This window comes from Mobula birostris, unplaced genomic scaffold (assembly GCF_030028105.1).
Source record: "Mobula birostris isolate sMobBir1 unplaced genomic scaffold, sMobBir1.hap1 scaffold_3944, whole genome shotgun sequence".
Lineage (NCBI taxonomy): Eukaryota > Metazoa > Chordata > Chondrichthyes > Myliobatiformes > Myliobatidae > Mobula > Mobula birostris.
The window spans coordinates 7,501-32,529 of NW_027277033.1; the positions used below are offsets into that span (position 1 = coordinate 7,501).

The 25,029-nt window shown below is 47.6% G+C and overlaps 1 protein-coding gene across 1 annotated transcript in view; it reads left to right on the forward strand.

Moving 5' to 3' along the window:
- Positions 1-24,822, forward strand: part of LOC140193135 (KN motif and ankyrin repeat domain-containing protein 2-like) — a 30,276-nt gene extending 5,454 nt beyond the window's left edge. Inside the window, 9 exon segments of the mRNA XM_072250546.1 lie at positions 5,785-5,997; positions 9,011-9,122; positions 10,279-10,728; positions 13,394-13,481; positions 17,836-18,055; positions 22,875-23,017; positions 24,079-24,180; positions 24,182-24,281; positions 24,718-24,822. Coding sequence (XP_072106647.1) covers positions 5,785-5,997; positions 9,011-9,122; positions 10,279-10,728; positions 13,394-13,481; positions 17,836-18,055; positions 22,875-23,017; positions 24,079-24,180; positions 24,182-24,281; positions 24,718-24,749 — 1,460 coding nt within the window. The 3' untranslated portion in view covers positions 24,750-24,822.
- The last annotated feature ends 207 nt before the right edge of the window (positions 24,823-25,029 follow it).

Consider the following 25,029-nt stretch of genomic DNA (forward strand, 5'->3'; position numbering starts at 1 on the left):
CTTTCCCTCCCTCCTTCCCTCCCTCCCTCCCTCCCTTCCTTCTTCCCTCCCTCCCTCCCTTCCTTCTTCCCTCCCTCTCCCTTCCTACCCTCCCTCCCCTCTCCCTTCCTACCCCTCCCTCCCGTCTTTCTTCTCTCCCTCCCTCCCTCCCTTCTTCCCTCCCTCCTCCCTCCCTTCTTCTTCCCTCCCTCCCTCCCTTCTTCCTTCCCTCCCTCCCTCCCTTCTTCCTTCCCTCCCTCCCTTCTTCCTTCCCTCCCTTTTTCCTTCCCTCCCTCCTCCCTCCCTCCCTTTTTCCTTCCCTCCCTCCCTCCCTTTTTCCTTCCTCCCTCCCTCCCTTTTTCCTTCCCTCCCTCCCTCCCTTTTTCTTCCCTCCTCCCTCCCTTTTTCCTTCCTTCCCTCCCTCCCTTTTTTCCTTCCTTCCCTCCTCCCTTTTTCCTTCCTTCCCTCCTTCTTCCTTCCCTCCCTCCCTCCCTCCCTCCCTCCCTTCCCTCCCTCCCTCCCTCCCTCCTTTCCCTCCCTCCCTCCCTCCTTCCCTCCCTCCCTCCCTCCCTTCTTCCTTCCCTCCCTCCCTCCCTTCTTCCTTCCCTCCCTCCCTCCCTTCTTCCTTCCTCCCTCCCTCCCTTCTTCCTTCCCTCCCTCCTTCTTCCTTCCCTCCTCCCTCCCTTCTTCCTTCCCTCCCTCCCTCCCTCCCTTCTTCCTTCCCTCCCTCCCTCCCTCCTTCTTCCTTCCTCCCTCCCTCCCTTCTTCCTTCCCTCCCTCCTTCTCTTCCCTCCCTCCTTCTTCCTTCCCTCCCTCCCTCCCTTCTTCCTTCCCTCCCTCCCTCCCTTCCTTCCCTCCCTCCCTCCCTCCTCCCTCCTCCTTCCCTCCCTCCCTCCCTCCTTCCCTCCCTCCCTCCTTCCCCCCCTCCCTCCTTCCCTCCCTCCTTCCTCCCTCCTTCCTCCCTCCTTCCCTCCCTCCTTCCCTCCCTCCTTCCCTCCCTCCTTCCCTCCCTCTTTCCCTCCCTCCTTCCCTCCCTCTTTCCCTCCCTCCTTCCCTCCCCTCCCTCCCTTCCTTCTTCCCTCCCTCCCTCCCCTTCCTTCTTCCCTCCCTCCCTCCCTCCCTTCCTTCTTCCCTCCTTCCTCCCTCCCTCCCTTCCTACCCTCCTCCCTCCCTTCCTACCCTCCCTCCCATCTTTCTTCCCTCCCTCCCTCCCTCCCTTCTTCCCTCCCTCCCTCCCTCCCTTCTTCCCTCCCTCCCTCCCTCCCTTCTTCCTTCCCTCCCTCCCTCCCTTCTTCCTTCCCTCCCTCCCTCCCTTCTTCCTTCCCTCCCTCCCTCCCTTCTTCCTTCCCTCCCTCCCTCCCTTCTTCCTTCCCTCCCTCCCTTCTTCCTTCCCTCCCTCCTCCCTTCTTCCTTCCCTCCCCCCCTCCCTTCTTCCTTCCCTCCCCCCCTCCCTTCCTTCTCTCCCTCCCTCCCTTCCTTCTCTCCCTCCCTCCCTTCCTTCCTTCTCTCCCTCCCTCCCTTCCTTCTTCCTTCCTTTCTTCTCTCCCTCCCTCCCTCCTTTCTTTCTTTCCTCCCTCCCTCCCTCCCTCTCCCTCTTGCTCTCCCTCTTTCCCTCCCTCCCAATGACCCTACTTCCCTCATCCTTCCTCCTGCCACCTAGCACTTTGCACAAGTTCAGAAGATCCCAGAGCTGATTATACCCGTTGACCACAGTAGGAAAGGTTATATTGGAATGTGTTTACTATTATCGCCTGTACGAAGAAGTTTCACTTCATGCAGATCAGATCTTTACAGAGTACCTAGAGATCGAGCAAGCTAAAACAGTAATAAAACGTACTGTAGAATATAGTGTACAGTATTAGCTACAGGGAAAGCACAGTGCAGACAGACAGTATGCAATGTGATGATCTTCAGTTGTTTCTTAATATAATAATCAGCCATAAGTGAATGGCTGAACAGACTGGATGGGCTGAAAAGCCTAATTCTGCCTTTATATTTTATGGCCTAAAGCAGCCGACCCCATCAAATACCTTTGGCAGATTCAGCTCACTGATGCAAGATGGATGCCACTGATCCAGCTTTCTCCTAGAGCACAGAAACAGGCCCTTCGGCCCACAGTGTCTGTGCTGTACACGATGCCAAATTAATTCCTCCCCTCCCTCCCCCTCCCTGCCCACTTCCAACACCTCAGCACTGTAACTCCCTGGCTGCTCTAACTTTCTACCTCCCTCTATTCTTCTCTACTTGGATCCATCAGCATCTCCATATTCCCTCACAGCCCCCCACTGACCCAATCAGTCAGGCCCCAAACTCCATTTCCCCTGGGTCATATACCCACATCTTGTCCTTGTCAAATCCCACTCCCCTCTTCTCAGGAGCCCACTTCCCCATTCCACCGCTACCTACAACCCCCCTCACTCCACTTCCTCCCCCCCCCCACCCCGCCTCTGCCTTACACACCTTGCTCGGGCCCCTCCCCTGCCCAACATTTAAATGTCGGATGTCTGAATCCAGAGTCACCTTGGCTGTGGTAAGAACATGGGATCACTGGGACTTCAACAGCTGTGTAGTGGATATGCAGCTGGCCGGGGAACTTAAACTGATTGGGCTTTATTGGGACAGGAATTCTGTGAGATGAAACTGAAGGGGAAGTGGTTTTATTGTGGAATGATGTGTTTGGACTGGAGCACATACTCATCTGGAATCAAGTATAAGCCTTTCCCATTATGGATCGGGCTTCAGACAGTGAGTTTTGGATCTATAACTGCACTGACTTCTGCCTAAACTACTAGGTGAAAGTTTCTCATCCCTGTTGAGAGATCCCATGTAAAAAATGACGTGGGAAAACTCAGTTACATCCACTGGCCCACAGATGACAGCAAGCTCTTCATAACTCAAAACTAGACCAAAAATTTGATGAATTCCCAGAGTGTGTGTTAACCACAGAGTAAAAGCTGTCTCTGCACAGTCCCGTCACACGCTCCCAGGGCAGCAACAGCACAGGGAACAGTACAGCACAACAGCAGACCTTTCGTCCCACAATGTCTATGCTTGAGCACCACGCCAAATTAATCTCAATGTCTTCTGCCTGCACGTGGGCCACACACCTCCATTCCCTGCAGGTTCATTGGGTTTGGTTGGTTTAGTGACGCAGTGAAAACCTGCTTTCTGTGCTGCCCATTCAGATCATTTCATTACACAGTACAGTGGAGGTAGAACAACGGAAAACGACGACAGAACGAACTGTGCAGGCCCGTCAGCCCAAGATGTTGTGCCGACCTTTTACCCTGCTTAAGATCTATCTAACCCTTCCATCCTACACAGCCCTCCATTCTTCTGTCATCAATGTGCCAACCTAAGACATTCTTAAATCAGAATCAGGTTTATTATCACCGGCATGTGACGTGAAATTTGCTAACTTAGCAGCAGCAGTTCAATGCAATGCGTAATATAGCAGAGAGAGAAATAAATGAGTAAAATAATAATAAATAAACAAGTAAATCAATTACAAGTAAGTCAATTACGGATACTGTGTTGAATAGATTAAAAAACATGCAAAAACAGAAATATTGTATATTAAAATAACGTGAGGTAGTGTCCAAAGCTTCAATGTGCATTTAGGAATCGGATAGCAGAGGGGAAGAAGCTGTTCCTGAATCGCTGAGTGTGTGCCTTCAGGCTTCTGTATCTCCTACCTGATGGTAACAGTGAGAAAAGGGCATGCCCTGGGTGCTGGAGGTTCCTAATACTGGACGCTGCCTTTCTGAGACACCGCTCCCTAAAGATGTCCTGGGTACTTTGTAGGCTAGTGCCCAAGATGGAGCTGACTAGATTTACAACCTTCTGCAGATTCTTGCAGTCCTGTGCAGTAGCCCCTCCATACTAAACAGGGATGCAGCCTGTCAGAATGCTCCCCACGGTACAACTATAGAAGTTTTTGACCGTATTTGTTGACATGCCAAATCTCTTCAAACACCTGATAAAGTATAGCTGCTGTCTTGCCGCCTTTCTGACTACATCAATATGTTGGGACCTAACGTTTCTGCCTCTATCACGACCCCTAGCACCACCAATCTCATTATAAGAAGACTTGCCTCTGGTATCCCCACCTATACTTTCCTCCAACCATCTTAAAATTATGCCCTCTCCTATTAGGCATTTCTGCCCTGGGAAATAGGTCTTTGGCTATCTACTTGATTGATGCCTCTTATCCTGTACACCTCTATCAAGTCACTTCTCATCCTTCTTCGCTCCAAAGAGAAAAGCCCTAGCCCACTCAACCTGTCCTCATAAGACATGTGCTCCAATCTAGGACAGCGTCCTGGTTATTCTCCTCTGCACCAGATCCTTCCAATAACAAGGCGATCAGAATAGTACTCAATGTTCCAAGTGTGGTCTACCCCCAAATACACGGCTATCGGAATTCTACCCTAGGACAGGGACGGTAGTGGCTAGAGAGAGACACAGGAGACTGCAAATGCTGGAATCTGGAGCAACACACAAACTGCTGGAGGAACTCAGCAGACTGAGCAGCGTCTGTAGTGGGAAAGACATCACTGATATTTCGTGTCGAAAGCCCACGTCAGTAGAGTGCAGTCCTGATTCAGGGTTTCGATCTGTGTTATCAGCATTGGGTTTGTTAATATGCCATGAAATTTATTGTTTCCTGGTGGCAGTGCTGGTCAATACATTAAAAAAATTACCGTAAGTTACAAGAAGAAAATTAACAAAGGTGTTGCTGGCTCTGGAGGATCTGAGCTATAAGGAAAAATTGAATAGGTTAGGACTTTTTACCTTGGAATGTTAGAAGACTGAGGGGCAATTTGATAGAGGTATACAAAATTATGAGGGGTATAGATAGGGTAAATGCAAGCAGGCAATAGACAATAGGTGCAGGAGTAGGCCATTCAGCCCTTCGAGCCAGCACCATTCACTGTGATCATGGCTACTGCACAGGCCTTTTCCACTGAGACTGGGACTACAACTTGGATTAAAGGGTAAAAGGTCAAATGATTAAGGGGAACATGAGAGGAAACTAATTCATTTCGGGGTCCTGAGAGTGGAACGAGCTGCCAGAGCAAGTGGTGCATGCGAGCTAGATTTCAATGTTTAAAAGAAATTTGGATAGGTACGTGGATGGTGGGGGTATGGAGGGCTATGGTCCTGGTGCAGGTCGATGGGAGTGGGCAGTTTAAATGGTTTGGCATGGACTAGATGAGCTGAAGAGCCTGCATCTGTGCTATGACTGTAAGAAATTTATAAAAAATAATAGTGCAAAAAGAGAACAATATAGTGAGGTAGTGTTCACGGACTGGACGGGGAAAAGACTGTTACTAAAATGTTGAGTGTGTGTCTCCAGGCTCTCTCCACACAGACGCTGGTTGACCCATTGAGTTCCTCCAAGAGACTGTTCATTAAGCTGCCTCAGATTCACTAATCAAACGTCCCGCGTTTCACCTGACAAGGGGAGGAGATCAGTAGATTGCTTTACGTGTCACATGTACATTGAAGCACACATTGGAACGTTGTATGCATCAAACCAAGTCAGTGAGGGTTGTGCCGTGCTTCCGACGCCAATGTAAGATGCTCACCACTCACTAATCCTAACCGTACACTTTTGGAATGTGGATAAAAACTGGTCGTGAAGGAAACATACAAATTGCTTACAGTCCGTGGCTGGAATTGAACCTCCAGTCTTACAGCCGATGTTGAAGTGGTGCTGCATGAGCCTCTACAAATAGCAGTCCGTGTGGTTCTGTAAGCCAGCGAGGCAAAGCTCTCATTCTATAATGTTTCTCTTTCAAGTCTCTCGTGAAACGCACAGGATCGCCCCTTCTGTCCAGCCCCCTTGGGTCACCGAGGTACCTCGGGCTCTTCCCGTCGCTGAGGTTTGCAGTGCAGCGGAAACTCCACAAGCGCTGGGTTCTCCAGGGACGGTGAAAGCCCACCACGTGCCCCCAGCGGCGGTGGTGAGACGGGGAGACACCAACCCATCAGCAGACGATTCAACGCGACCAGGTAACCTTTCACTCCCATTGCCCTTGACGTTACTGACAGCACGCAGTGGGAGGCGAGCAGCAGGTGTAGGGTGCAGCCAATGAGAGGAAGAGCGCCGCAGCTGATAGTTCCTTGAGTGGCTCACTTGCCATATGGCCAACCAACTGCGGTCGCAAAACTCCCCCCATGGCTTAGAGGGCAGCAGCCTTAAGACAGGAAGATGGAGGAGCAGGATTAGGCTAATTGGTCCATCACATCTGCTCCAGCACTCCACATTGGCTGATTTATTATCCCTCTCAACCCCATTCTCTTAGCTTCTCCCCGTAACCTTTAACACCCGTACTAATCAAAAACCTATCAACCTCTTCATTTATAATAATAAGTACTTTTATTGATCCCGAGTGGGAAATTATTTTGTTACTGCAGCAACATTTAAAAACACACTTAGCAATAATAATAGATAATACTATAAATATAATAATAATAACTAATAATAATGTACAGAATAATAATATACACAATAATTTACCAGTGTGCAATACTGTGCAATAATAATGTACGAAATAATAAAACAGTGTCTATTGTACAATGATATGTGTTCTCCTGTCGCACAGAGATGAACTGTTGTATATGTTTATTGCATTTGGTAGGAAAGATTTTCCTGTAATGATCCTTAACGATCATTCAGCAGAACTGAATGAGCCTGTTCAAAAGGGTGCTCTGCTGCTTATGCAGTAAATGTGCCCAATGACTTGGTCTCCACCGCCATCTGTGGCAATGAATTCCACAAATTTACCATCTTTTTGCTAAAGAAATTCCTCCACATCTCTGTTCTAAAGGGATATCTTTCTATTCTGAGGCTGTGCCCTCTAGTCCTCAATGCTCTCACTATTGGAAACATCTTCTCCACATCTACTCTATCTAGGCTTTCAATAATGGATAGGTTTCAATAAGTCTCCCCTCATTCTTCCAAACTGCAGTGAATACAGGCCCAGAGGCATCAAACACTCCTTATATGTTAACCTTTTAATTTCCAGGATCATTATCGTAAATTTCTTCTGGTTCCTCTCCAATGCCAGGGCATCCTTTCTTAGATATAGGGCCCTTGCTGAGTTCAGCATTTTCTGTGTTCATGGGGGTCCTAGATTATTTTGTCTGCTTTTCTGAGGCAGCGGAATATGAAAATTATAAATAAATCTGATGAAGGACTCTTGATGAGATACTGATGTTTCTCTTTCTACAGATGCTGCCAGATCTGAATTTTCCCACAATTTCTGTTTTTATTTCCAGCATTTATGATATGCCTTGCCTTACAAGGCGCGAAAGGAAAGACTGTGTGGCGCGCCACTCCTCACACAGACAGTAGGTGGCCATTGACTCACAAAGAGTTCATCCGCCCTTTGACAGGTTTTGTTTTTAGTCCTGCTGGGTGCCTACACACCCTCCTCCCTGGTTAACAGAAGTGCACCAGGGGGTTTGCCAGCTGAGTCGCCCGACGCCAGCCCCCTAGGTCTGAGTCGACGTAGTTGTAGTAGTTATGATATGACTGAAAATAAGATGGATGCAGTTTTAGCTATTGTGAGAGAACTGAATAAGTAATTGAAAAGAAGGAAATATTCAGGATTGTGGTAAAGGTCTGTAGAGAAGTTTGTTGGATCTGGAGTTGATAATGAACAGAATGTTCACTGGAAGTGAAGAATGAAGTGCAAATCTTGCTACATCTGTTTTATTAGACATTCATATCAAAGAAATGGCAGTAAAGCAAAACGCAGAACTGTAACCAATTCACTCTAGCAAAAAACATGCCTTGTGGTCTTTCATTACACTGAAAAATGGTTCAAGCCGGACACATAAGAGAACCTTCTCTGATAAGAATAGTCTGCGAGACAACAAGGACGGTCTTGATTTACGCTGTCATAACATGGGCTCACAGACAAAGAAACCACAGAGGTCCCAAACCAACTACACTACAAATTACTGAAAACGTTGAGAGGAAAAATAAATAATTTCTTGAAAGTCTTGTCATGGGTAGATAGGCACGTACATAAATCAGAGTATTGAGTGCAGGAGTTGGGATGTTATGCTAAAGTTCTATAAGACATTGCTGAGGCCTAATTTGGGGCATTGTCAGCCCCCTACGGGAAAAATATCAATAAGCTTGGAAGAGTGCAGAGAATTAGCAAGGATGTGGCCAGAACCTGAGTTATAGGGAAAGGTTGAAGAGGTTTGGACTTATTTTCCGTGAAGCATAGGAGAATGAGCAGAGACTTGATGGAGGTATATAAGATTATGAGAGGTATAAATAGGGATTTATAAATGCAAGCAAGCTTTTTCCACTGAGGTTGGGTGAGACTATACTAGACTAGACTAGAAGTCATAGGTTAAGAGTGAAAGGTGAAATATTTAAGGGGAACTTGAGGGTGAACAACCTCACTCGGGCTGTGAGAGTGTGGAATGAGTTATCGGTAGACGTGGTGAATGTGGGTTTGGCTACAAGATTTAAGAGAGTTTTGGATAAGTATGTAGATGGGAGGGATTAGTAGGCCTATGTTATGGGTGCAGTTTGATGGGATTGGGCAGAATAAGAGACTAGATTGGTTAAGAGCTGGTGCTGCAGTGCTCTATGACTCTACAACTAACAGGTGATTATACAAACATATAAGCAAGCATAAATGAAGTTAAAATACAAGAACATTTAAGAATAAATTGGACAGATACATGGATGGGAGGTGTATGGAGGGATATGCTCCGTGGGCAGGTCAGTGGGACTAGGCAGAAAATAGTTCGGCACAGCCAAGAAGGGCCAAAAGGCCTGTTTCTGTGCTGTAGTTTTTCTGTGGTTTCTATGGTTTCTAACAAATAATAATTTAGACCCTAATGCAACAAGGTCTAACCATTCAGCCCTTCCAAAGAGTTGATGGAGACAGGGTGGGAGAAATGGGCACCTTCTCTATACTGATATGTTCCAAATGTTCTGTGGCCATCACAAAGCACTGGTGTCCAAGATGAATCCGTCTCCTTTTCTCTTTCCCAGTTTCCCCAGAGGGAGCACAACTAAAGTCCATTATGAAGAAGAAGGAAAACGGAGGAAGTTCTGACAGTCCTCCCACAAAGAAGAGCCTCCAGTTTATCGGTGTTAATGGCGGGTGAGTATCCAAGGCTGATGGTCATTCCTTGGCACTGGTCAAGGTTCCTTTTCCAGATGTCTTTCCTCTCACTGAGTTGAGCAAAGTCTTAAACAGGGGTCCAGCAGATTATCCCCATTCACCCATGGGAAAATTAACTAAAATGCTAGAGGAACTCGACAGGTCAGGAAGGCATCTGAGGAGGGAGGTGGGCTGTCAATGTTTTGGGGCCAGATCCTTCGTAGTGCACCACTGCCTCATCATGCACTGAAGGCTAGGGGAAGTTGGCATGTCCCCATTGACCCTCACCAGTTTTTGTAGGTCCATTTGCAGTCTCTTGTGTCTCTAGTCACCCATGAATCAGATGATGGGGACAGTTAGAATATAGAACATAGCACATTACAGCACAGTACCGGCCCTTCAGCTCATGATGTTGGCTGTTCTGCCAACCTTTTAACCTAAGAACTTTCTAACTCTTCCCTCCTACCTAGCCCTCCATTTTTCTATCACCCATGTGCTATCTAAAAGTTTCTTATATGTGTCTAAAGTATCTGCCTCTACAACCAACCCTGGCAGGACATTCCATACACCCAGCACTCTCTGTGTTAGGAAAAAAAGTCTCTATCATCCCCCTCATACCTTCCTCCAACCACCTTCTACTTACGCTGCTTTGGAACTCAGTGGGTCAGGAGCCATCAATGGAGGGAAATGGACAGTTAATGTTTTGGAACAAGACCTCTTGTAGTAATGTTTCTGTCTTGCATTGTACTGCTGCCACAAAACAACAAATTTTACGATCTACGTTAATGGTGATAAAACCTGAGTCTGAATCGGGTGTCTCTCTAAACCTTTCCTATCCTTGTACACATCCAGTGTCTTCCAAATGGCTTTCAAACGAAAACATTGAAAACCCTCTTTCCTTCCACAGATGCTGCTCAGTGTTTTGGCAGTGTTCTGCCAGCAGATTCTTTGTTGCGCCTTTTAAATATTGTTAATGTCCCTGTCTTAACCACTTCTTCCAGCATCTCATTCTGAACACCCTGGTAAAAATGTTGCCTCTTGGGCTGCTCTTAAATTTCTCCCCTCTGAGCTTAATCCTATGCCCTCTAGTTCTAGATTCCCCGACCCCAGAAGTCAGTTGAGAAGATGCGTCTGAGTGTTAGTTTCTTTCCTGTAGTTATGAGTCCACTTCTTCTGATGAATCCAGCTCGGAGAGTTTATCGAATGAGTCAGACGGTGAGAGCACGGAGAGCGATTATCACGAGGCCAGTGAGAGGCTTCCAGGAGAACAGAGGGAGAAGGCAGAGAGCAAGACTGTTCCGGCACATCCCTCGCAGGAAACCCAGGGTGTGAGGACTCAAGCCGAGCCTGTGGGGGTGGCCAAGAGATCGGAGACCCCGGTGGAACCCACGGTGGAGGTTGAGAGTACGCGGACCGCCGCGCAGGCCTCACCGAGATCTGAGGAAGAGAGGCAGGTGCAGAACGTAAGGAAGAAAGAGCATGTGAAGGAGGTGGTGCAGAGGATGGAGGGGGAAGCAGAGGCAGAAATCAAAGCAGTGAAAAGCCAGCCAGAACCCGTCGTTCACCATGAAACAGTGAGCCGTGACCAAGAAGGAGACAACCGCACGTATGTAAATAAACTCTCATTTTCAATTTGTCCTGTCTTTCTAGAAGATAAAGTCTTACCTTCTAAAATGTTAAAGGAGCAGCAATGCTAATGCAGTGCCATTGACCGCTACTGCCTGTAAGGAGATTGTACATTCTCCCCATGACCACGTGGGCTTTCTCTGGATGCTCCACATTCCAAAGACATACAGGCTAGCAGGTTAGTTGTCACATGGGTGCAATTGGGCAGCGTAAGCTTATTGGGCTGGATGGTCCTGTTACTGTGCTTATCTCTCAGTAAAATTTTAAAATATCTTTTTTTTTTGAACACAAACGCATTCTGCAGATGCTAGAAATCCAGAGCAACACACATATGGTGCTGGAGGAACTCAGCAGGTCAGGCAGCATCTTTGGAAATGAGTACACAGTTGTTTTGGGCCAAGGCACTTCAGGGCTGGAGAGGAAGTAGGGGATAAAAATGTGGGGGGAGGGGAAGGAGGGCTAGCTAGAAGGAGATGGGTGAAGCCAGATGTGTGGGAAAGGTAAAGGGCTGGAGAAGAAAGTATCTGATGGGAGAGGAGAGTGGACCGTGGCAGAGGGGGAAGAAGGAGGGGGCACCGGGGGGAGGTGATAGGCAGGAGAGGAGAAAAGGTCGGTGGCCAGAGTGTGGATTGGAAGAAGAGGGGAAAAAATTACCGGAAGGAGAAATCGAGGTTCATACCACCAAGTTTGAAACTACCTAGATGGAACATGAAGTGTTGCTCTTCCGCCCTGAGAGTGACCTCATCCTGGCACAAGAGGAGGCCGTGGACCAACATGTTGGAACGGGAACAACAATAGAAATAAAAATGATAGGCCACTGGGACATTCTGCTTTTAGCAGATGCAGTGGAGGCGCTCGACAAAGCTGTCCCCCAATTTATGTCAGGTTTTACCAACGTAGTGGAGGCAGCACTTAGAGCATCAGACACAATAGATGACCACAACAGATTTGCAGGTGATGTGTTGCCTCATCTGGGTGGACTGTTTAGGGCCCTGAACTGAGGTAAGAGAGGAGGTGAATAGGCATGTGTGCCATTCCTGTTGCTTGCAGGGATATGTACCAGGAGGGAGATTAGTGGGGAGGGTTGAATATTGTGTACAGTTTTGGTCTCCAAATTTGAGGAACACGTGCCTTTTGGGATGTGAGAGGAAACTAGAGCACCTAGGGGAAATCCTTGCAAACTCCGCATGGACAGCAACAGAGATTGATGGATCGCTGAGGCAGGATCATTAGCTGATGATTGAGGGAGAGTGAAGTACTCCAGGGTAGAGCCTGCACAGGTTACGTAGGGAGTAGAGCGCAGTGTCTGGATTCTGGAGTGCATCTTTCAGAGCAAGACAATATTTTTGTTTATCTTTTTTTGATAAATTTACTGTAAAACGAAAAAAAAATTTCACAGAATTCCAAGCAAGCATTCGGGAAAAGACAAGTTAGATGTAGAATAAAGCAATGTCTTCACTGTCCCAGTGCAGATCGGGACAGGGTAGAGCTTCTCTACACTGCTCCATCAAGCACTCCCATGGCGTGTTTAGTTCCAGTCCTTTCTCGTTTCTTCAGGCCGGGAGAGACATGTACGTGGTGTGTACGAGGCTGCAGTCCTGTTCGCACATCTGCAGAGACTGCTCCTGGCATCCTGCCTACAACTTAGCTCCACCCTCTTCATACTTGGCCACCTTGTACGGAGGTGGGCAAGGAAGGAGGATCATGTCCAAGTAACCTCACTCCCGAGGGTGGCAGAGATAACTCTCTGTGGGTCCTGGAGGCTGGCAGCAAAGGGTTCCACCCAGGCTGACTGCCTGGCAACGTTCCGGGAGAATATCCCTGCCCAGGTAACCATGGAGAAGGAACACACAGTGACCACGGCTACCGTGGAGGCGTTCCAGGAACATTGAGTACCGCAGGGGATAAATGTCGTCGTAGATAAGGATGGGAACTGTTCCGTACGTGCGGAGCAGGAGAGAGAATGGTGTTACAAGATTAAGTGTTGATACTAAGTTATGTTAGCCCTGGTAAACATTGGACAACTCGCAGCGCGGGAGTGACGGAACCATGCAAACTCGAAAGCCCGCGCAAAACCAGAGAGCTCACCACGTGTAGGAGGACCAATCAATTGACTGCGTGTGCACTTGCCACCCTCTCGCAATTGATCCGACGTGGTTAGAAATGTTTTAAGTTAGTTTGTGTTAATGACTGTTTTTGTCCCTGTGTTTGGTTGCAGTGTTGTAGAATTTTTAATTTTTTAAAAATTTGTCTTTATTTACGGTTACAGCACTGTAACACACCCCTCCAGCCCATGAGACCGCAGCACCAACTAACCTACTAGCCCACGTGCTCTGGAATCTGAGACGAACCCGGAGGAAGCCCACGTAGTCATGGGGAGAATGTAGAAACTGCTTACAGACAGCAGTGGGATTTGCACACTGCTCTGAGGCGCTGTAGCAGTGTGACACTACCATGCCACCCCATATCCCAAATTATTTTTATTTAAGTTCAAAAGGACCAAAACAAGAATCATGCAAAATGGAAGCCTGGGCAAAAATCTCCAAGGGAAAGTGATCAACTTGTCGCCCCACACCTGCTGTGCTTCGAGATGTGATGGGACAGACCCCAAGCCTCTCGTTCACTTGCCTTTGTCTTCCTTTCAGGTTCGAGCTGACTGAGGGCCTGGTGTCAGCCTGCGTGACCCTGCAGAAACACTTGAATGATCCACATGGCTTCACAAACAAGGACGTGGTATGCTTGCTCACTCTTTGATAATCCTCCCCCATCGCTAGCGTGACACCAGTGGAGAGAATTTGTATTATGCCTCCTCTGCAAACCCCAAGGATTTGATTATTTTATTGGCACCAAAGTGGTGTGAAAGGCAGCTGGTTATCATCGTGGCGTTAAAGAAAAGTATGGTGCAGAAGTAGGCCATTTGACCCGTCAAGTCCACAACTCCCATTGTTCCCAATCTGCATGTAGGACGCAGTACCAACAAGGTGCCTGCCACCCTGGCCAGTCTCCTTCCTCTCACCTACCTTCCAGGAGAAGATAACAATTTCCCTATAAAATTGCCTGATTCATGTGGTGTGACACCTGCTACAGGAAATTAAATTTCTGGAAAAATACTGAGGTAGCTGTATGGTATTTGCTGGAAAATTCACTGAACAATTTCATGTCTGTAGGTGATTGTATAAAAATACAAGCAAACAGAGGAAAGTTATACTACAAGAAAAATAACAATGCTACGCTTAATCCAGCAGCCCCTTTGATTTTAGGCACCCTGATTGTTTCTGCTCCCTCTGTAAAAATAATCCTTGTTGCCCTGTCCCCTGAAAAAGTATATCTCATTTCTTCCTTTGATTTGTAAATCCTTCGGCTGAATGCTCCCTAACTTTCCCTGCCTCCAGCAGTCCCTATCCCTCTAGCCTTTCGATGTAGCTGAGCTTACTCAGCCCTGGAAACATCTCCACAAATCTGCGCACCCTCTCCAAGTCCCAGTCTTCTTCACTTCTGACTGGGTGAGTTCAAGTTTGTCGCTGGTGAACAAAAAGTATTTAAAAATCCCTTTTGACATTCTTAGCTGCTTTCAGGTGATCGTTAAACATGGATATGTTTGGGAGAGGGAAGGGTGATAGTGAGTACAAATGAAGATTTCTGTAAAAGGGCAGGTAATGGTAAATGATAAGCAGGCAAAATGAGGCTGTATTTGAGTGAGTTTATGGGAGGTGTACTGTAGTTAGCTGAGGGTTGGTTCGAGAATGTCTGAGCATGTGAGTTAGAATTTGAATTGGTTTATTATCGTCACATGCCAAGAAATGGTGAAAAGCCTGTTTTGAATACTGTTAATATAGATCACACAGTGCATTGAGGTAGAACAAGGTAAAACAAGAACGGGGTGCGGAACAAAATGGAACAGCTGCTGAGAAAGTGCAGTGCAGTCAGACAATAAGGTGCAAGATCATAGCAAGGTAGATTCTGAGGTCAAGAGTCCATCTTAAAGAGCCAAATCTATAAAGGCCATTATTAAGCATTGTTAGAGGCAGAGGATTTAGATTTAAAATGTAGAATGATTATAATAGACGTAATGGGTGGATCTATGGGGAGAAGTTTGCGTGGGGGTGGGGAAAATCAGAGACCAGAGGTGCAAAAGGTGATGCAACCAGCGAGAGTTGACTCCACAGTACATCTGTAGAAATTTGAGAGCATCTCTATTGTAATACCAAGTCTCCACCAACTCTGAAAGAAATACAGCCGCTGTTCCTTCTTTGTAATTGCATCAGTATGTTGGGCCCCGGATAGATCTTCAGAGATGCTGACACCCAAGAACTTGAAACTGATTACCCTTCCACTAGTGTATGCCACCTCAACACCCCCTGCCTGAAGTCCACAATCAATCCCTTGGTCTTACTGGCAATGAATGAAGGTTGTTGTTAGGCCATCACTCAACCAGCTAATCTATCTCACTCCTGGAGGCTTCCTCCTCGCCATCTGAAACTCTGCCAGCAATAGCTGTGTCATCGGCAAGTTTATAGAAGGCGTTTGAGCTGTGCCTAGCCACACAGTCGTGGTTATAGAGAGAGTAGAGCAGTGGGCTTAGCGCATATCCTTGAGCTGTGCCAGTGTTGATTGTCGGCAAGGGGCAGATGTTATTTCTGATCTTCACTGACTGGTCCCTGGTGAGGAGGCCTGGCATCCAGCTACAGAGGGAGGTCCAGAGGCTCAGGTTTTGGAGGTTGTTGATTAGAACTGAGAAACATGAGAAAGTCTGCAGATGCTGGAAATCTGAGCAACACATGCAAAATGCTGGAGGAACACAGCAGACCAGGAGGGGTTTCGGCCCGAAACATCAATGTACTCTTTTCCATAGATGCTGCCTAGCCTGCTGAGTTCCTCCAGCGTTTTGTGTGTGTTGATTAGAACTAGGAGTATAATTGCATTGAACACTGAGCTGAGGTCAATAAACAGCAGCCTGACGTAGGTAGTGCCATGGTCCAGGTGATCTAAGGCTGGGTGGAGAGCCAGTGAGACTGCATCCACCGTAGTCCTATTGTGGCAATCAGCAAATTACAGCGGGTCCAGGTCTTTGCTTAGTCAGAAGTTGATTCTAGCTATGGCCAACCTCTCAAAGCTCTCCACCCCAGTAGATGTGAGTGATACTGTGCAATAATTGTTGAGGATGGTCTCCCTGCTCTTCTTGGGCACTGGTATGATTATCGTCCTTTTGAAGCAGGTGGGAACCTCCGACTGCAACAGTGAGAGATTGAAGATGTCCTTGAGTGCTCCTGACAGTTGGTTGGCACAGGTTTTCAGTGCCCTGCCAGACACACCATTAGGGCCTGACACCTTACCACGATTCACCCTTGTGAATGATGTTCTGATGTCAGCCTCTGATACAGAGATTCCAGGGTCATCAGATGCCGGAGGGATTCTCCAGGGATTGGGGGTCCTTGTGGAGGATTCCCTAAAGGCTAACATGCAGGTTGAGTCAGTGGTCAAAACGGGGAAATGCAATGTTGCCATTCATTTTGTGAGTGTAATAGTGAGTAATACTGAGGCTTTATCAGACCATACTTGGAGTATTGTGAGCAGTTTTGGGCCCCTTCTCTGAGAAACAATGTGCTGGCATTAGAGAGGATCCAGAGGAAGTTCACAAGAATGATTCCAGGAATGAAAGGTTTAATGTATGAGGCCAGTTTGATGACTCTGGAATTTAGCAGCATGGTGGGAATCTCATTGAATATTGAAAGGACTAGATAGAGAAGACATGGAGAAGATGTTTCCAATAACACAGTAGCCTAGGACATTCCTTTAGAACAGAAATTAGGAGAAATTTCTTCAGCCAGAGGGTGGTGAATCTGTAGAATTCATTGTCATAGGCGTTTGTAGGAGGCCAAGTCATTGGGTATACTTAAAGCAGAGGTTGATATGTTCTTGATTAGTAAGAGGGTCAAAGGTTATGGGGAGAAGGCAGGAGAATGGGGTTGAGAGGGATAGTAAATCAGCCATGATCGAATGGTGAAGTAGGCTCAATGGGCCGAGTGGCCTAGTTTTGTTCCTGTAGCTTATGGCCAGTGAGTTTCCATGCTGCTGCGCTATGAGGTACCCGGACAGCTTGGCTGGAGGTGTTCAAGCAGATTGGCTGAGGGTTTGTTAGGAAACCAGGCAAGAGGAAGTTAGAGGGGTGTGTTACATGAAAGTGTGTAGGCTGGAGAGACTCTGCTAATTGTCCTGAGGTTTATTTCCAAGTCGTGCTGGACGGTGAGGTACCGTTACAGTGAAAAACTTGCATGCAGCAGCACGATAGGCATGTAGGGACAGACAACACACAGAATATAAAGACAGTGAAAAGAAAAAAAAGAGGGCAAAAACAAGAGATTAGTGCAAAAAGGAAGACTCTATCAGAGATGACATACGAGATGCTGGAAGAACTTAGCAGGTCAAGAAGAATCTGTGGAGGAAAATGGACCAAGACCCTTCATCTGCTCAGAAGCATTGACCATCCATGTTCATAAAACATAACACTACAGGCTCTGTGGCCCACAATGTTGTGTGACATTACAATGTTAAATCAATCTAACCCTTCCCTTCGACATAGCCCATCATTTTCCTATCATTCATGTGTCTGTTTAAGCTATTCTTAAATATCCCTAATATATCTGCTTCTACCACCCCTTGCAGGGCATTCCATACACCCACTGATGAGAGGTAATTGTGGAAAAAACTTACCTCTGACACCTCTGACATTCCACATAATAGAATCAATGAAAAACTGCACACAAAGACTGACAAGCAACCCGTGTGCGAAAGAAGACGAACTGGACATATACAAGTAAATAATATTGAGTACGTGAGTTGTAGAGTCTTTGAAAGTAAGTCCGTAGCCTGACCCTCTGAGTTCCTCCAGAGTCTCATGTGTCACTTCAGTTTCCAGCATCTGCCATCCCTATGGTCTACAGTCAGAGGCAAGTTCACGGTGTTGCAAGAAGTGGACAGTAGTTGGGGTGCTGTGTATGGTACAGCTGGGCAAGCTCTGTGTAGGTTAGCTGACTTGCAATGACAATGTAATCTATCTCTGATAAACTATTGCCTACCTGACCCACAGAGGGTGAGCTACCTCACAGTTCAGCAGGAGTGGCTCCTGGTGTCCAGCCCAAAGACAGCAGATCCTGAGTTGGTGCGCCGATACCTGGCTGTGTTTAAGGCGATGTCTCCAAACTTGCTGGAACTGATAGTGAACATGGCGGACGGGAATGGGAATACGGCCCTTCACTACACCGTCTCTCACTCCAACTTCCCGATCGTTAAGTTGTTGCTGGATACAGGTACGCCTCATCTCTCTGTAGATTTTTTTATCTATTCATGTACGGGATGTGGGCATCACCAGCTAAGCCAGCATTTATTGCCCATCCCTAGTTGCCCTTGAGAAGGTGGTGCTGAGCTGCCTTCTTTAACCGCTGCAGTCCCTGAGGCGTAGGTACACCCACTGTGCTGTTAGGGAGGGAATTCCATCATTTTGACCCAGCGACAATGAAGGAATGGTGATGTTTCCAAGTCAGGATGGTGTGTGACCTGGAGGGGGATTTCCAAGTGGTGGTGTTCCCAGGTATCTACTGTTCTTGTCCTTCCAGATGGTAGTGGTCGTCAGTCTGGAAGGTGCTGCCTTAGGAACTTTGGTGTGTTGTTGCAGTGCATCTTGTAGGTAGTACACACTGCTGCAACTGTTCGACAATAGCGGAGGGATCGGATGCTTGTGGAAGGGATACCAATCAAGTGGGCTGCCTTGCACTGGATGGTGTCAAGCTTGTTGAATGTTGATGGAGATGCACTCATCTAGGCGAGTGATGACTATTCAATTACACTCCTGACCTGAGCCTTGTAGATGGTGGACAGGCTTGGGGAGTCAGGCGATGAGTTACATGCTACAGAATTCCTAGCCTTTAACCTGCTCTGGTGTTTATATGGCTAGACTAGTTCAGTTTAGTGTCAGTGGTAACCCCCAGGATGTTGATAGTAGGGGATTCAATGATAGTGATGCCACAGACTGTCAGGGGATGATGGTTAGAGCCTCCCTTGATGGAGATTGCCATTGCCTCACACTTGCATTACCTGCCACAAGCCTGGATATCGTCCAGGTCCTGCTGCATGTGGGTATGAACTGCATCACTATCTGAGGAGTCACGAACAGTGCAGAACACTGTGCAGCCATCTGCAAACATCCCCATTTCTGACCTTATGACAGAAGGAAGGTCATTGATGAAGCAGCTGAAGATGGTTGGTCCTAGGACACTTCCCTGAGGAACTCCTGTAGTGATTGACCTCCAGCCACCATACCCATCTTCCTCTGTGTCAGGCATGATTCCAACCAGCAGAGGGTTTTCCCCCTCATTCCCATTGACTCCATTTTAGCCAGGGCACCTTGATCCCATACTCGGTCAAATGCTGCCTTGATGTCGACGGCTATCACTGGTTTTTAGCTCTTTGGTCCATGTTTGGACCAAGGAGGTGATGAGGTCAGGAGCTGAGTGGCCTTGACAGAACCCAAACTGGGCATCGGTAAGCAGGTTATTGCTGAGTAGGTGCTGCATGATAGCTCTGTCAGTGACCCCTCCATTGCTTTGCTGATGATTGAGAGTAGGCTGATAGGCCGGTAATTGGCTGAGTTGGACTTGTCCTGTTTCTTGTGTACAGGACATACCTGGGCAATTTCCCACATTGCTGGGTAGATGCTGGTGTTGTGGTGATACTGGAGCAGCTTGACTAGTGGTGTGGCAAATTCCAGAGCACATTACAACTTTGCTTGTTCACAGTGATTCTCCATTTGGAGAGAGGAATAGGAGCCTTACAACTAGAATAAAAATAATGGATTCATGATGAAAGATACCTTTACTTGTCACATATTCGTACAGTGAAATGTGTCATTTGCTTCAACGGCCACTGTGGTGGGGATAGGTAGCGAGTGTCACTAACCACTACACTACCATGAGATAGGGAAAGAGGCCATGGAGAGATCTGAATTCAAGGATGAGGATCTTGCATCAAATCTTCACATGGATAGTGTAAGCTAGTGGGAAAAATCAACAGGGAGTTAATGCTAAAGATAAAGATTAGCTTTATTTATTACATGTATCTACAGTGAAATGCATCATTTGCGTCAAGTCAGACAAGCGAGGATTGTGTGGGAAGCAGCCTGCTCATGTCGCCACACTTGGGCGCCAACGTAGCATGCCCACAACTCACTAATCCTAACACTGATGTCTTTGGAATGTGGGAGGAATCCCACGCGATCATGGGGAGAACATACAAACTCCTTACAGACAGCGGTGGGAATTGAACCTTGATTGCTGACACGTTATGCTAACCGCCGCACTATAGAGACGTATAAAGTTACAGAGGTATAGAATCGTACAGCATGAATGAGACCCTTTGACCTACTGAGCCCATGCATAACATCAAACATCCCAAACCAAGCCCACTTTATTCTCCCCACCTTTCCATCATTCCCAAGGGGTTCCACCAGTGGCCTGCTACCTTACCAATCTCTGGTCTTCCGATTGCCGGAGGAAACCGGAGCGCTCGGAGGAAGCCCACACAGTCACAGGTAGAATGTGCAAACTCCACACAGGCAGGTCAGGATCAAACCTAGATCTCTGAAGTTGAGAGACAAAGATCACGTGTTAGCCACCAGTTGTGTTCCGATTGCAAATCGTTCGCTCCAACTGTGGTAAGTAGGATCAAGGTTCCACTTGGGAGACATACACAATGCCTCATCTGGTACTGCGGTGTGGTTTTGAGAGAGTGCTACAGTGTGGTTCTGAGAGAGTACTGCAGTGTGGTTCTGAGAGAGTACTGCAGTGTGGTTCTGAGAGAGTACTGCAGTGTGGTTCTGAGAGAGTACTGCAACGTGGTTCTGAGAGAGTACTGCAACGTGGTTCTGAGAGAGTACTGCGGTGTGGTTCTGAGAGAGTACTGCGGTGTGGTTCTGAGAGTACTGCGGTGTGGTTCTGAGAGTACTGCGGTGTGGTTTTGAGAGAGTACTGCGGTGTGGTTTTGAGAGAGTACTGCGGTGTGGTCCTGAGAGAGCACTACGGTGTGGTCCTGAGAGAGTACTGCAACGTGGTGCTGAAAGAGTACTGCAGTGTGGTTCTGAGAGAGCACTACCGTGTGGTTTTGAGAGAGTACTGCGGTGTGGTTCTGAGAGAGTACTGCGGTGTGGTTCTGAGAGAGTACAGCGGTGTGGTTCTGAGAGAGTACAGCGGTGTGGTTCTGAGAGAGTACTGCGGTGTGGTTCTGAGAGAGTACTGCGGTGTGGTTCTGAAGAGTACTACGGTGTGGTTCTGAGAGAATACTGCGGTGTGGTTCTGAGAGAGTACTGCGGTGTGGTTCTGAGAGAGTACTGCGGTGTGGTTCTGAGAGAGTACTGCGGTGTGGTTCTGAGAGAGTACTGCGGTGTGGTTCTGAGAGAGCACTACGGTATGGTTTTGAGAGAGTACTGCGGTGTGGTTTTGAGAGAGTACTACGGTGTGGTTCTGAGAGAGCACTGCGGTGTGGTTCTGAGAGAGCACTACAGTGTGGTTCTGAGAGAGCACTACAGTGTGGTTCTGAGAGAGCACTACAGTGTGGTTTTGAGAGAGTACTGCAGTGTGGTTCTGAGAGAGTACTGCGGTGTGGTTCTGAGAGAGCACTGCGGTGTGGTTCTGAGAGAGTACTGCAGTGTGGTTTTGAGAGAGTACTACAGTGTGGTTCTGAGAGAGCACTACAGTGTGGTTGTGAGAGAGTACTGCGGTGTGGTTCTGAGAGAGTACTACGGTGTGGTTCTGAGAGAGTACTGCGGTGTGGTTCTGAGAGAGTACTGCGGTGTGGTTCTGAGAGAGTACTGCAGTGTGGTTCTGAAGAGTACTACAGTGTGGTTTTGAGAGAGTACTGCGGTGTGGTTCTGAGAGAGTACTGCGGTGTGGTTCTGAGAGAGTACTACAGTGTGGTTCTGAGAGAGTACTGCGGTGTGGTTCTGAGAGAGTACTACAGTGTGGTTCTGAGAGAGTACTACAGTGTGGTTCTGAAGGAGTACTGCAGTGTGGTTCTGAGAGAGTACTACAGTGTGGTTCTGATGGAGTACTGCAGTGTGGTTCTGAGAGAGTACTGCAGTCTGGGGAGGTATCCCTTAGATGAAGTCTGACATCTGACTGCTTTGCCTGGTTGTCCAGTGCCATTACAAAATGTTGGAGGAACTCAGCAGGCTGGGCAGCACTGATAGAAGGGAATAAACAGTTTATGTTTCTCACCAAGACCCTTCAGGGTTGGAAAGGAAGGGGGAAGGAGCCAGAATAAGAAGGTGGGGGAGTGGAAAGAGAACAGTGTAGCAGGTGACAGGTGAGCCACGTGAAGGGGAAAATGTGTGGGTGTGGGAGGGGGTAAGTAGGAAGCTGGGTGGTAACAGCTGGAAGAGGTAATGGGCTGAAGAAGAAGGAATCTAATAGGAGAGGAGAGTAGACCATGGGAGAAAGGGAAGGAGGGGGTGCACCAGAGGGAGGTAATGGGAGAAGAGGAGAAGGTAGGAGGGGAAACAACATGGGTAATGAAAAAGAGAAGTGGGGGAGAAATTGCTGGAAGTTATAGAAACCGATGTTTATGCTGTCAGGTTTGAGGCTACCCAGATGGAATATGAAGAGTTGCTCCAGCCATGCAGGGAATGTGCAGGGTCCTCCCGTGTGTTCAGCCCTCAATCAATATCATTAAAATCATACTGAAATCATAAATAAAAACAAAAAGAATATCCTGGGGAAGCTAAGCAGGTCAAGCAATGCCTTTGGAGAGAGAAACAGATAACATTTCAGCTGAATTTCTAATGGAAATGAACTTTACATAAATTGACTAGTATATTTTCTACATTATATATTTCAAATGTCCTGCCTTACAGTGTCTCAACCCCATTCTCCTGCCTTCTCCCCGTAACCTGTGACACCCTTACTAATCAAGAACCTATCAACCTCCACTTTAAATATACCCAATGACTTGGCCGCCACAGCCGTTTCTGGTAATGATTCACCAACCTGTGGCTAAAGAAAATCCTCCACGTCTCTATTTTACTCGGAGTCTGTTGGAGAAATTGTGTGTTTATGCTGTGTTCACTCTTTTCCGTCCCAGGCACCTGCAACCTGGACAAACAGAACAAGGCCGGCTATACTCCCATCATGTTGGCTTCGCTGGCCGCGCTTCAGTCCGAGAATGACATGCAGACCGTGATGCAGCTCTTCCGCCTTGGCAACGTCAACGCTAAAGCCAGCCAGGTGGGTTCAGGTTCAGGCTCAGGCTCCGACATCACCTGATCCCTCTCCACTGTCCAGGCATGAACCTCCACCCAGCCTGATTTCATGGACCCATTGTTCCACTGCCCCCTCACCACCTTTAGTCCCCAGCTCACCACATGAGCAAGATGATCCTGCACGTTCGCTCTGTATAGGCCTTTCACTATTCCTCTGATTTCAACAAGATGCCCCCTCAATCTTCAGACCAAGCATCAGAATGGGGAAGAATTCTCCATTGTTTCCTCAAAGTTGCTGGTGAATTGCAGCAGGCCAGGCAGCATCTCTAGGAAGAGGTACAGTCGACGTTTTCGGGCCGAGACCCTTCGTCAGGGACCGTTCACCAGCAACTTTGATGTGTGTTGCTTGAATTTTCAGCATCTGCAGAATTCCTCGTGTTTCCATTGTTTTCTTGCTGCTTTAGCAAGGTTTGACATGTTTGTGCACTCAGAGATGATGTTTCTGCACGCCACTGGTGTAATGTACCATCCTGATGAAGGGTCTCGGCCCAAAACATTGACTGTTTATTCCCTCTCTCCATGTTAATGAGACCTCTCTCATTAACAAGGCATCTTTGACCACAGAACTGCTGCTCACTGGATTTTTTTTGTCTTTCATGCCATTCTGTGTAAACTCTAGAGACTGGTTGTGTGTGAAAATCCCAGGAGTTCAGTGGTCCTTGGGATTTCTGGCACCTTCTGAGATAGTCCAAGCCATCCCATCTGGCACCGACAATTATTCCAGTCAAAGTTACTTAGATCACATTTCTTCCTTATTCTGTCGTTTGGTCCTGAACAACAACTGAACCCTCTTGGCCATGTCTGCATGCTTTTATGCACTGAGTTGCTGCCTCATTATTAGCTGTTTAGATATTTGCATTAATTAGCTGATTTGCTGGTGTATCTGATAAAGTGGTCACAGACTGCATTAGTGCTGTATATCAAGGGCTGCACAATGAGAAACAACGCAGAAACCTGCAGACTGCAGTGTGCCCTTGACACTGAAGGGCCTAATGGTGTCGGTTTTCATTTCCTTCCCTTCGACAGGCGGGTCAGACAGCACTGATGCTAGCAGTGAGCCACGGGCGGACAGAGATGGTCAAGGCCCTGCTGGCATGCGGGTCAGACGTCAATGTCCAGGATGACGATGGGGTCGACGGCACTGATGTGTGCCTGTGAGCACGGCCACGCCGAGATTGTCCGGTTCCTGCTGGCGACGCCGGGCTGCAATGTGACCTCTGGCGGACAACGTGGAGTGATTACTCCACTACCTGCGGAATGAGGGGAGCGGGGCTGCTACCCACTCCGAATGAGAAAGAGGGGATACTCCCACTTGAGGAATGAGGGGGTGTCTACTCCAACATGAGGAATGGGAGGGGGCTACTCCCCACTATGAGAAAGAGAGAGGGGCTACTCCAATGTGAGGAATGAGGTGAGTACACTGTACAACGTACAGTGGGAATTCAGGTGGTAAAGTACATGGTACAACTTTAGACACTGCATACAATGCATCCATAATAGGTATAGAGAACAGCGTGCCACACACTAGAACCACACTGGGTATATAGATGGTATAACTACAGTGGGGCATACGGTCGGTGTGTATACAGGTGGTATGTATTCTGGGACATGGGTCTGACTGTTTTTTGGTGGAGAGTTCTGATGATTTTTTTTGATCACCCGCAGGATGGCAGTACAGCCCTCTCTATTGCAGTTGAAACCGGACAGAAAGACATTTCCTCCCTACTCTACGATCACCTGAGCTGCTCGAAGGCTTCCAGCTCCTCTCCCGTGAGTATTTTCATCGTCCGTGCCCAAACCCAGCAACCACCAAATTACCAAGTCAATGAAACAAGCAGGAAACAATCGCCCTCCTCTGTCTATTTTTTGTTCGTTAAGTTCCTAAGTCCCATATCCAACTCCTCAACTTGAGCGATTCACTGTGAAAGCTGTCACTCACTCAGTCAGGGCAGCTTCTTAAGTGGGTGCCGAACTACA